The sequence below is a fragment of the Lonchura striata genome, chromosome 1 (assembly GCF_050655825.1).
Source record: "Lonchura striata isolate lonStrDom1 chromosome 1, ASM5065582v1, whole genome shotgun sequence".
In the NCBI taxonomy this organism is placed as follows: Eukaryota; Metazoa; Chordata; class Aves; order Passeriformes; family Estrildidae; genus Lonchura; species Lonchura striata.
The window spans coordinates 110,280,968-110,293,377 of NC_140703.1; the positions used below are offsets into that span (position 1 = coordinate 110,280,968).

The following is a 12,410-nucleotide window of genomic DNA, read 5'->3' on the forward strand; positions in this document are numbered from 1 at the left end:
TTTCTGGAGTGTTTGCTTGTATTTTATTCCTAACTGAAGTATAATCAGTGTTTTAATCCTAATTTTTTGTTTGTGGCTATACAGTGATTTATGAATGAGTAATATTCAGGAAAGGTAAGGCCTATATAAAAGAAGTATCTCTGTGGAGATAGGGAGCTGCTGAAAAACTCACTGTCCAAACAGGTGAACAGTGTTATTCAGATACAAAACCCAGCAGAGACTCTGAAAGTTCATTGTCATTTCCTGCCAGGAAGTTTGGCTGTATGGAGATATCTCTGAATCAAAGACGGAAGCAATCCGGGCAGCAGATATTCTTTATTGCAGCGCTGGGCACATGGGGGATCTCTCCTCTTAACATGTGCACCGTGTAGCTGAGAAAGTTGTGATTTATCTTACTAAAACATGCATATTCATTACAAGTCTTGAAAATTATTTACATATTCATGATTATTCCGAGATAAGGATGCGCAAGCGTAGTTGCATTTTTGGGTGGTCTTCGGTGGTCGTCAGGGGTCTTCTGGTGGTCGTCCATAGTCTTCATCACTCTGTCCGCTAGTTGAACTTTTATTTCGAGCATGCGTGGTAGTTTTTCTGTGCTCTGGGCCCCATCTTTTTTTCTCTTCATGATATATGGCCTATTCAACTGACCACAGTCTATCTGCTGAGTATGCATTTTTTACATATAATCAGGAAGCTTATCAGAGTAAAAGGAAGCTTATCAGAGTAAAGTACATAGCCAAGGACAAAGTTTCTACATCTGTTTGTTAATGTCTAGAATAACAGGATACTGGTGTATATACATAGCATATAATGTTTTCTTCACTTAATTTTTTTCTAGTCATTTAACCCTTAAGTAGTTCTGAACAGGTCAGGTCCCTGTATCACTCAGCCCAGTCATTTTCTGCCTTTGGTTCTCCTATTTGTGATAGTGGTGTGTAAAAATCACTCAGATTTTCAACTCTGAAGAAGAAAAGTAAATTTGAGCTCCTGTGCTCTCTGCTGGATCATGGGCTATATCCAGGCCACCTGGTATTCAGACTTTCCTTTTGCCCAGGTGTCTCAAACAAGCTGCACCTGCACTTTTAGCTGCAGTAAATTGTCTGTCTGTCTGTCTTGGCCAAGCACAGCCTGGTGTGTGTGAGCTGCTCTGGTACCTTGCAGGGTACCACAGGACCACCGGTGTGTAAAACTTGTGATTTTCCTGAGTGCTGATGGTTTGTAGTCACTCTGAACACAGAGGATGTTAGGTAGTGTGCTTCAGGTGTAGCATTTATGCCCAGTTTTATCCCCTAGCTTATAAGGAGAGGGACTGGTTTACTGCCACTGGAAAAAAAAGACATGGTCCAAACTTGCTCTTTGCCAATATCACTGTGCTTCAGAAACTGTAAAACTGGCAAATGTATAATGTATTTTTGATATTATGTCAGTGGTCAGATTGGGTATTTCAGGATTTGCTACTTGATAGATGTATTGAAAATATATTTAAATATATTTAAGCCATTTTCCCCATACCTTGCTCCTAATTTAACAAACATTTTAATTATTAAAATATGCTTTCATTCAACACAAGATACTGTACATTTCAAAATTAAATTTCAGGTCCTTTGGTTATTAAATATTGCCACTGATAAATCTGAAAGTGTAGTTCAAGAAAAGAGCTGATAATGAGGAACATCTCAAGCCAAAGTTTTATTTTATTACAAAGATCCCCCATGGTTTTTTTAATTATCTGTTTTTTGTAGATTGTTTGACATGCTGTGTTATTTGTGCAGAAGTTCACTTATTATTTTTTTTCTCCCTCCACTGCAGACACAGTTTCCAATACAGATGATGAAAGAATATTCAAAGATCAACCCCAAGAGAATGAAGGAAAAAAGCCAGATGTACCAGTCTGCTCCACAAATGGGCACAAACCTGTCTTTGGCAGACCTAGAAAGATTGGGTAAATCCTTTGGTTTTGTAGGTGTTGGTTTCTGTTTTAGTTTCTGGGTTTTTGGGTTTTTTGAAAACTGATAAATCTAAAAACGGCTGTATATGGTCAGATAGATTTTCTTTTGGGTTTTCCCAGTCTTTAGCATCAGCCTCAAACTTCCCAGGATTAGAAACTGCCTTCATTTAAAGGCATACTTCCTATAACTGGATTGCTGTTTCATGGGAAATGCAGCAGTAGTTATCCTTCAGCTGTAAAGGCATGTAAAGGCAGCAGAAAAAAAAGTCTTTTTTGCTTTTGGATTTTTCTTGTTTCTACTCAGAAGTTACAGAGTGTCCTTACAGGTAGGCTTTCTGGAGAAGCAAATGAAAAAAAAAAAAAAAGTATTTGTAGGACCTTTTTTTTTTTATATATATACTGGTCAGTTTGGCTCCCAAGACAAGTTTTCCTTGGAGCTTCCAGCTGTGCAGGTCCAGCCTAAGAGTGTGTGTGTGTCAGCAAATAAACAGAGCTGCTGTTGCTCATCTTGCAGGGTTTAACCCCAGTTTGGCTGTGGCCTTTGAGGGGCATTCACTCTCACAGGTGCATTGACTCTGTGGTTGCACAAGTGATGTCAGGACCTAGCTTGATGCTATTGGGTGACTGGGAAGAAAACTTGAATGGAAGTTCCTATCACGGCTGGAGCCTCAGTGGTATTTGCAAAACTTTGTTTCTGTTGAAAGGGAGAACACACTTTTATCAGAGATCTAATGATAGAGCAGGTGGATGCTTTCCACGCTTTTTTACTTCTAAGGAGAGATGAGCATGGAATTACCTGCTCCTGTCACTCCAGAAATTAACACCAGTGATTTATGTCTCTTTAACATAGGGAAAAAGAGTATCAGAATGCCTCTGACCTCTCAAGCTATGGTGAAGAACGAACCAGCCTAGGGAATCCTCTATAACAGACCTAGAGTTTTCTCTGAGCCATGCTAAGTGGTAGCTATAGTAAGAGGGCATTAAAATTTACTTTTCTAGACCCTTTAAGCAAACCAATTAGTCATATCCCCTTACAAGAAACAATTGTTTTTATAATTGTTATTTTTCTTAGTGCTGCTATTCGTGTTTGTGGGCAGAAATATTTTCAGTGGTGACATTCCCCATAATGGAAATTTAATCCTACAAAAAATTGGCTTGCTTTTCCTAGTATATTTGGTGGCCTCTTTTAGAAGTATTTCATTATTGTTCCTCTTCCTTGCTTGCTTCTTCCTCCCTCAGGTTCTACATTTGTGTATCTCATGAGTGGATTTGTTTTATCAAGGCTCTTTTGGGGCCAGCTGCTACTGACAGTGTAATGGGATAATTTTTCAGTCTATTGTGGTTTGTAAGGTCATGAGGAATACCATTACTTTGAAAATTTTAATTTCATTCATTTCTGTCCCATTAGGCCAATATTTTGCAGGATAAGGGGGTGATATGTTTTTTAGGAATGGCTTGTTTAGGGCATTTGATGTATATAATTCTAGAAATATCTAAAGAGAAAATACATATAGCATAATTTTCTAGAGGAAAATACACATACTTAGTCAAAAATACTTTCCTAACTATAAACTCCCCCCACCAAAAAAAAAAAAAAAGAATTTTCATAAAAGGCAGTTCTGTTTCTAAGCTTCTAAGAAGGAACTTTACAGTGTTTTGGTGTCTTAAAATGCAGTTTGTAGTAAATACAGACGTACATAAATACAAAATGCTTTTCTCCCCAGAAACCAATTTGATAACCAGATTTGGTGCTCTGTTGACCTTTATATCCAGAGTTGTCCATGGGTTAGATGAAATTACTGGACTGTGCATGTCACAACTTTGAAAATCTTTTATTCCCTGTTTTCAACAGGAGGGTTATCAGGGCAGTTACCAAAGGAGAAATTACGTATGGGAAGGATGAAAGTGAAAGGAGCACAGGGGCTGAAAGCCCAGGTCTGCGTGGAGGCAAATCCGAGAGGTGAGCAGAGGCTGGGCAGCTCCTGCTGGGACATGTGCCAGTGCCCTGGGCTGCTCTCCTTGGATGCTGTCTGAGACACAGAGCTTATGTCCATAAAACAAACAAAAAACAGGAAAAACACCTAACAAACAAAAAAATTATCTCCACTCATCTTCTTGTACTTGCCTTGTGTTCAGCTGGTGACTGATGTCAGTACGTTGTTTTTGTTTTCTGGCTTTTTGTTGATGAGTTGTGTTCATGTTACAGAACTGTGGCTCTTTGGTTTTCTTTACTAATGAAATTTTAATTGATTGCAATTTATGTTTTCTTCTTCAAAGGCTGTTTGCCTTTCTCTTTCCATGACTATTGTCCCAGTTATTATTCTTCTGAGCTTAAGGGATCTCTACTAATGCCCCTGATGACATTATAAAATTCCAATAGCAACATTCCTGTCATGTCCTACCTTCAAAACGAAGCCAAAAAGCAGCTCACTTCCCTTGTTCAATTGGACAGCCTACACTGGATATAGACCCACATTCTTTGCTCAGCTGCACACACCTAGAAATTTTACAATTAGAATTGACAAAATATCAACAATTTGCTATAAGTTCTAATAGCAATTTCCTGTATCTAAGCTCGTATTTCCAAAGAGATATGCAGGAACAAAGGATAGCAGACGAAAGGAACATCATGGAGTTTAGTATGCACATAGATTAACCTTCTTGTTCAAGCAAGAACTTGCTTCTCTTTGGTACCTACAATTCAAATCCCAGTTTCTAGATATTCTGCAATATGTCTTAAGCTGATGGTGACAATCTTCTTGACTTCTTGTTGATAATTTGATTTCTTTTTTTTCCCACAGGGTGCTGCAGCACCTGCCAGCCAATCCAGCTTTCAAAATAACTGTGTTCTTTAATCCTTCCAGTTCACCTTTTTTTTTTTTTTTCACTAAGCTCATTAGACCTTCTATATCTCACCAGACTCATACCTGACAGAAGTAGATTTTCAGCAAAAATCTCATGTCTACTCTGCATTTTCATTCAAAATCTCTACCTCATGTCTACTCTGCATTTTCATTGAATAGAGTAGACATGAGGGAAGGATCTAAGAGACAAAACCTTGGGTGTCCATGCTGCTTAATACAAGGTTATGCAATATTAGTAGCTTTCTCTGATATTTTACCAGGATAAGGACAAAGGGATGCTTGTGAGAGGTCTGTGCAGCTATTTTGTGTGCCAAACTACAAGAAAGTTATCATGCAGTTAACCATAAATGAAGCAAAATAATTTTGTTTGGGTGGTGGAATTCAGCACCGGATAAACTCTCTGTACAGATTTAGGAGTGAAGTAGTCTATAAAGACAGTTTTTATGTTTGATTGCCCTGCATCACTTTCACATAAATAATAATTTTCTTGCTGTTTCCCAGAGTCAGAGTGCAAGACTTGTTAAATTAGGGGTATTGAGTAATTATGACAACTTCTTCTCTACTTGTCATCTCATTCTCACCTACTGAAATTGGTGTCCTGTGCCAAAGCCCAGAGCAACATTGTCAAAATTGGTAGTATTTCACCTGCCAGCAGGGAAACCAAGAGAGAATTCTTGTTGTTTTTTAATGTTTCTGTTTAAGAGAAGATGTATTGAGCTGGGAACAGGGAAACTCAGCCATGAATTCACCTTTTCTCCAGGTTTATTTCTACTCCAGCAAAAATATTTACTGCTGAATGCTGTAAATGTTTTTGCTGCTGAATGAACTGGGAGGCTGCATCAGGTCAGGATGCTTCTAGGAGAAATAGTGTGGGAATTTCAGGCTCATTTACACAGGCACTCCACCCCACTGCACTCAGGTCTTGTCTACCAGGAGGAGAAACCTGGCACAGTCATAACACCATTTTTCTGTTGTCTGCTTAACATGTACAAAATGTGTCAAGTCTCTCTTTAATAGCAGACTGAAATAAGAATTAAGGACACATTTTAAAAATAATTCTTGCTGTTTAAAAATGTTTAAAAAGGGCACCAAATTTCCCTTTCTAACCCTCAGTGTTCACATGAGTTTACTGATATTTTCTAACAGAAAATGTTCCATGGAAAAATTTTCACCTGTTTTGATGTTAGACAGAAACTGAGATCTGGTGTGCTGGACACAGATGATTTTTTTGTCACTTTTACTAATGCAAAGCTTCCAAGAAGACCTGTCCAACTTTCCTAAATTTCTACACTGGTTGAAAGAATCAACTGGTTAGGGTCTAGAGTCATAACTGGACACCAAAAAACCACATATAAACAGGACAGTGAATAAGTGGGTATTTTTCTGGAGATAGATGAATAGATAGATAGATGGATGGATGGGATAGATAGATAGATAGATAGATAGATAGATAGATAGATAGATAGATTAGATAGATGGATGGATGGATTAGATGGATGGGATGGATAGATAGATAGATATAGATAGGTGGGATAGATGGGATAGATAGATATAGATAGATGGACAAGGTAGATGGGATAGATAGATATAGGTAGATAGATGGGACAGTTAGATATAGATAGATAGATAGATAGATAGATAGATAGATAGATAGATAGATAGATAGATGGGATAGATGGATAATAGATTGATGGGATGGATAGACAGATGGATAGATAGATGGATGGATGGGATAGATAGATATAGAGATATACAAGGATTTTAGAGTTTCTGGAGGTAGTGCTGGCATTAAATTAGCTGTAGAAGTGTCCAGAAGTGTCACATTACTGTAGTTTTCCCTGTCACAAGTGGAACAGCCTGGTAGGAATGGCTGCATGAGTCGTCCCTCCTCCAGCTGGATGTGAATGCAGTGTGAGTTGAACAGGGACAAACACAGCTCCTGCAGCCTGGATAAGAGCCATCTGCAGTCCTGCTAGAAGCACTGACAATACTTATATGACTTGCATGTGTAAAGCAATTGTAATTCATCTTTGCTTGTGTTTTTCCTTTCCAGGCGATCCCCCAGCCCATCAGGGCTCTGTGGCTCTCCTAACGCTAGCACATCCCTGTCCTTGCAGCTGAATGAACTGCCTTTTGCTCAGAGCAATAACCCTTCCCTCCTCTGTCTCCACCGCAGAGGGAGCACGCTTTCCCTGGGCAGCAGCGGTGCAGGGGCTGCTGCAGGACATGCAAGGCGCAGAGGCAGCGCTGCCCAGGCCTCCCGGCCGCGCTCCCGCAGGCGCAGCACGACCACGGCTTGCAGCGGGGTAAGGGCTGGGCACCGAGCAGGACCTGCCCTGGGGCTTGGTTTGCAGCACAGCAAGGACGAGCCTGACACCGAAAATCCCATTTCTGCCTCACTTCTGCTGCGGAGATCCCTGCCCGAGCAGAGCTCCTCGCGCTCTCGTCAGTGATGCGGTTTTTGGTTTGGCAGGCATCTCTCTGTTGCCTAAAAATTGCTGTGGATGTCCAGCATTAGATAATGAGTTACAGATCTGAGCTGGGAGGCACAAGGGATGGGAACAAGCATTTTTTGGTACTTTGGAGCCTTGAGCAAGTGCTGTAAAATAAGCATGCACAATCTAGCATTCTCCCACTAACTTCTAAGGGGGATTTTGCAAGTCCAGCACTTGCAGAAAATCAGGCCAAACTGATTTTATTTTTTTCTGGATTTGGACACTGGGCTCTGCAAAAATGATTCCGTAACACAAAATGTGTCATAAACACATTATCAGAACAATTCCTGTAATGTGCTGTTAGGCCTCTTGGTGGGTGTTTACCATTAAAGTTTCGAAAAAAAGGTAGATGAGTGTTTAGACCAGAGCCCTGTTGACCACATCAATTTTCTTTATAACTTCCAGATACTTGGTCTAATATGTTATCTTTCCTAATAAAAAAAATAAGCTAGTGTATGTGAAGAGCAGTTTTGGGAGCTGTAAATAAATGAATAGTTGTTTTATTGATGTTCTTGTTGGCACATAGACTGACTTGTTTTCAAGTGCATTAGATTTGTTTGAAAAATCCATTTAGATGGAGTTATGTTATTAGCTTTTCTTTACAGGTAGGCAAGAGGTCATAATGGTATCAAGGATATTGGCATTATTTAAGGGGTTTTACTGGCATAATCAGTTCAAGTGCATTTGGTTTTGCCCTGGCTGAAATCATTATGCTAGTACAGAACCCATAGGTTTTGTCTACTTTCTTTTTTTATTTTTTTTTTATTTTTGAGTTGAGTGAGCATCTAACAGATTTGAGTGTTTCTTTTCCCTGATACTTTACTCTGATTCTTCAGCTGCAAACTGAGAATGTTAGCAAGAATTGCATCTTTGTGCTAATTTTATGCATCATCAGTGCTAAGCAAAGCAGATTATACTGAAATCTAAATATATTCAGTAATGGACTGGATGTTAAAGGAACTTTGGGGTTCTGGAATTTAATAGAAATTATGCTTTTATAAACTAATAGTGAATAAACTTAGATTTTGTATTTATGGCTTGTGCATTTTTCCTCTTTCTTGGGCAGGACACAGGTTTGGAAAATGACATGATTATTCCATCAAGTGAAAGTGTACCTGAAGATTTAGTAAAGAAGCACTGCAGGAAACCATCTGGAACACCTTCCATTGCAGTTTCTAGGATATCTTTGTCATCAGGCAAGTATTAAGTATTTTTCTTCTTTCTGGCAGCCTTTATTATCAGAGGATTATGCCCATTCTTGTGACTCTGCTCGTTTTGTTCTTAAAACATGTTGAAAGACCAAATGTTAGTTTTGTAAACTTGCTCATGCTGAAAACACTTCCCTTTTACTAATCAAGTTCATACCCCTTCACAAGTTTTACATTATAAATGGGAATCCTTTCCCCAGAAACACTGGTATTGTTAGGTAAATCACATTTTCTTAGGGTTGTTACAAGATTTAATTCACAAATGCACCTGTTCGGTCATTCTCTTTGTGCTCCCCTGTCTGAAATACTGCCTGTGTATAATATTACTCTGCTGCTGCCATTACATTTCACACACACTCTGCCCAGAAACAAATTTGGGAAACAATGTTTGGTCAGAGAACAAGCCCTTCACAGACTTCTTATCTGTAAATTTTTATGTGTGACGCTCTGAACAAGTCAATCCATCTGTAATTTACCTCATTTCATTGGAGGAAGGGCTCACACAGGAAGGTGCTGTCACAGCCACTTCTCAGCTGTGGATGGAGATCCTATTTTTCCTCTCTGAAATGGGAGGCAGGAGCATCCTGCACTCTTCTGCTTCCCCCAGGCACTCAGCTTCCTGCAGGGCTGAGGGAGTGGTTTGGGTTTCCAGCCTTCTCTCTGAAACACAGCAGGGCTCACTCTGTTGTGGCTGGATTTAGCCCAAAGCAGAAACCCAGAGGTGTATCCCACAGAGCCAATCCAAGGAGGAAATGTTCTTTACCTCAGACATTTCAGCTTGGAAGTGTCAGAGTTTCCTGGAGTTCAGTGCAACTCCAGGCAGAGATGTTACAGATGGCTACTTATTTAGGAAGTAAAAATTCTTCTGTTCCTGCTACCTTACAAAATAAGTTTTCCTGTTAGGTAAGAACTGAACTTGTGTCACCAAAACAGGTGGATGCTGAGCAAAACTGTAGGAAACTTGGGAACAGGCCTCAGACTCTGCATTTTTCTCTTTGGCAGAACTCAAAGGACATTAAGCTCAGGAGGGTGCCCTTTCCTGCCACATCAGCTTTAGAGATGGTAGTGAAGAGTTAAAAACCTTTCAGATTCCTACCTGCAGAATCTAAAATCAGTCCCTTCTCCCAGTTCTCTTTCTAAATGTATTGAAACAGTCACACAAAAGACTTGTATGGGGAGGGCTAGGAGGCCTTGGAGAAAGATTTTCCATGTCTTATGCTATAGAGTGGATGAGAGACCTGTAGGACTGGAGAAACTGCTGGAGCTCTTGAGACTATTTGTTTCCTCCTAATTTCTGCACCAGGCTCACTGTTAATGTCAGAAGTACTTTCTACATCCATCTGTACCCCCAGCTGCTTCATTCTGATGCAGTTGCTGGGGAGATTTTAGTGGTGGTAGTGGTAGATGTGACAGTCACTGTGAACACTTGGACAGTGAGTTTTGCAATATTCCAGGCTAGCAGGCCTACCAGAGAAGGTCAAAATCTTGATGATCCACAGAAGACATTCAGAGTAGATAAGTAAATAAATAGTACAGGGTAAAATTATTTCCCAGAAGGCTGAGCAGCATCAGAAAGCATATTTCTTCCTCCATTTATCAGAGTGATGTCCAGTTGCCATAGATTTGACAGATAATTAAAATATTGTTTTAAATTTTTTTTTTGTTAAAAAAATATTGGGGTTGGGACAATGGTTGTATGGAAGATAAAATTGAATATTTCTGTACAAACTATAGTAAATATTTAAATTGTTTTTGTTTCCCAGACCGTAGCAGATCTGAGATAGATTTGAGTGAATCTTTCTCTGAAGGAAATGAAGATACCCTGAGCATAAGAAGCAAATCTGTACCTAGTGCCTTAGATCAGGAATTGGTGAGTTATAAATATGTTCATCTGGTGGAAATTCTGTTTGTTTGTACCAATGAAATCAAGACTATATGTGTATCTATATTAAATATGGGTAAGGCAGGACATTCTTTCAGGGATATTTAATGAGTTTTTTAATAGTGTCATCTTCTGAGTATGTTTGCTGTAGAGTGATTTCAATGAACAGTCATGGTTCCAATTTGTTGTTAATTTTCTGGGTGTTTGAGTTCACAGATGAAAGAAACCTAGCCTGAAAATAAATTCCAGACACTAAATTGCACATGCTCCAGAATTCTGTTAATTCATATTTGCATAAGTTTTAATTTTGATGCTGAGAAAGTTCATAGTTTAAAGGCTTTAATCTTTGTCTGGTTTGGTTTTCCATTTATCTGTATTTTTTGCAGAAAAACCCAACTTTCTCATCTGGCAGTGTTGCTTGCCTCATCTTCCTGTTGACTCTTCCATACATCTCCATGCCTTTTTTTTGTGTATTCTATGGACTGCTTTTCGTGAAGTGATTCACAACTTCCATCTCCTCTTATGCACATATCCAAGACAGGCAATCTGCAGATGTGCATCAGTGCTATAAAAGAACATCCAAACTTATTAAATATGCATGGGAGGGGGAAAGTTATTTAAATAATTCTTCATCTAATCACAGTTTATTCTAAAGTTTCCAAATGTGTGCTGTTAGCTTCTGCATTTGGTCTCTTGTTGCAGTCCCACCCTTCCATCTGCTCTTTCCAGAAGAGCATTGGCCGTGGCAGATGTTTCCCCTTCCTGTGGTATTGAAATTTGAGTCTTGGTGGAAATTCATGTGTTGGGATTTCCATCTTTTCTTGGATTAGAATGATAGTCAGAGAATATGTCTGCAGCACTGCTTTGAGGAATTAACAAAAGACCTTCCTGTGTGTCAGGTGTTGGTGGAAGAAAAACTTTAAAAATAAGTGGTTTATTTTTAAATTGTAATAAGGAAAAATATGCATTCTTTATTAAGAAGCTGGAAAATAATGCAGAAGGAAAGCACAAAATAAAAAAATGCAGACCTATTATTTTTTTATATCTGTTCTCTGCTCTAATTGAGTTACAACTTAGATATTTTTCTGAGGCAGCTGCCAGAGATGACAAATCCAGAGAAAATTCTGATTCTCTTCTTTGAATTTTCTCTTCTTAATCAGAGATATTGTTTTGTATTTCTTTCTTGCTGACTCTGAATGAAATTCCAGATTGCATCTCTGCAACTCTGTAGCTTCTTTGCTAGCACAGGAGATTTCTCTTGTGGCATAAATTTGATTTAGCTGCTCTGGAGTCTGGTGCTAATTCCCTTTAAAATTAATTCATAACAGGAGTCACAGATCTCTGATTTTACCCATATCCTCATTTTCTGTGCCTTATGAAATGAATTGATTGCATTCATCAGCTTTTGTGTTATCATATTCATTTAGGGTAGTTTGTCTCACAGGAGTCCTTGAGAGTCTTGTCCCATATTCATTATGGATGCAGTGGTTTGAGGTAAAAGCTGTATTCCTGCTGGAATTTAGTTTATTTGATGTAAGAGACAAAAAGAAAAGTATGTGATGATGGTAACAACATCTCCTGCAGCCTGAGAAAAGCTGGAGTTTCACCTCATTTTCTTCTAGCTGAGGTCCTTCAGTCTCATTCGCAGGTGATGGGAGCTGACAGCAGTGGTATGGGAGATGCCACATGTCAATAGGATATGCAGATTGCTGGAATTTATCAGCTGAAAGGATGGGAAAAAGCTTTTAGTCACTTTGCTCCCACCTTTTTCAGGGAAACCCATTACCCATACTGAGAAATCAGCAGGAAAATTGAATGGATATTTTGCTTCTCTGACTTTGTGTTGCTTTTGATAATGAAAAGGAGAAGCCCCAAAACCCACATGATGTGGTACAGATTTATCAAGGAGCATGGGGAACCAGCTAAATCCAGTGTTGTGTTCAAATGTGAGCACCTTTTCTACAGAGGTGTGTGTTGAATTCCTGACCAAGTGGTGTTCATTACTTGCTCAGC

The 12,410-nt window shown here is 39.1% G+C and overlaps 1 protein-coding gene across 7 annotated transcripts in view; it reads left to right on the top strand.

Annotated features, from left to right (window-relative positions):
- The window catches only part of SYTL5 (synaptotagmin like 5), an 86,579-nt gene that overhangs the window by 52,121 nt on the left and 22,048 nt on the right, over positions 1-12,410 (top strand). For 6 of the 7 annotated variants that reach the window (XM_021553038.4, XM_021553037.4, XM_021553040.4 and 3 more), the window contains exons 5-9: positions 1,810-1,942; positions 3,801-3,908; positions 6,989-7,118; positions 8,374-8,503; positions 10,279-10,385. In XM_021553038.4, the coding sequence (XP_021408713.2) occupies positions 1,810-1,942; positions 3,801-3,908; positions 6,989-7,118; positions 8,374-8,503; positions 10,279-10,385 (608 nt within the window). The remainder of the gene's footprint in view (positions 1-1,809; positions 1,943-3,800; positions 3,909-6,988; positions 7,119-8,373; positions 8,504-10,278; positions 10,386-12,410) is intronic. The other variant, XM_021553041.4, reaches the window with a different exon arrangement.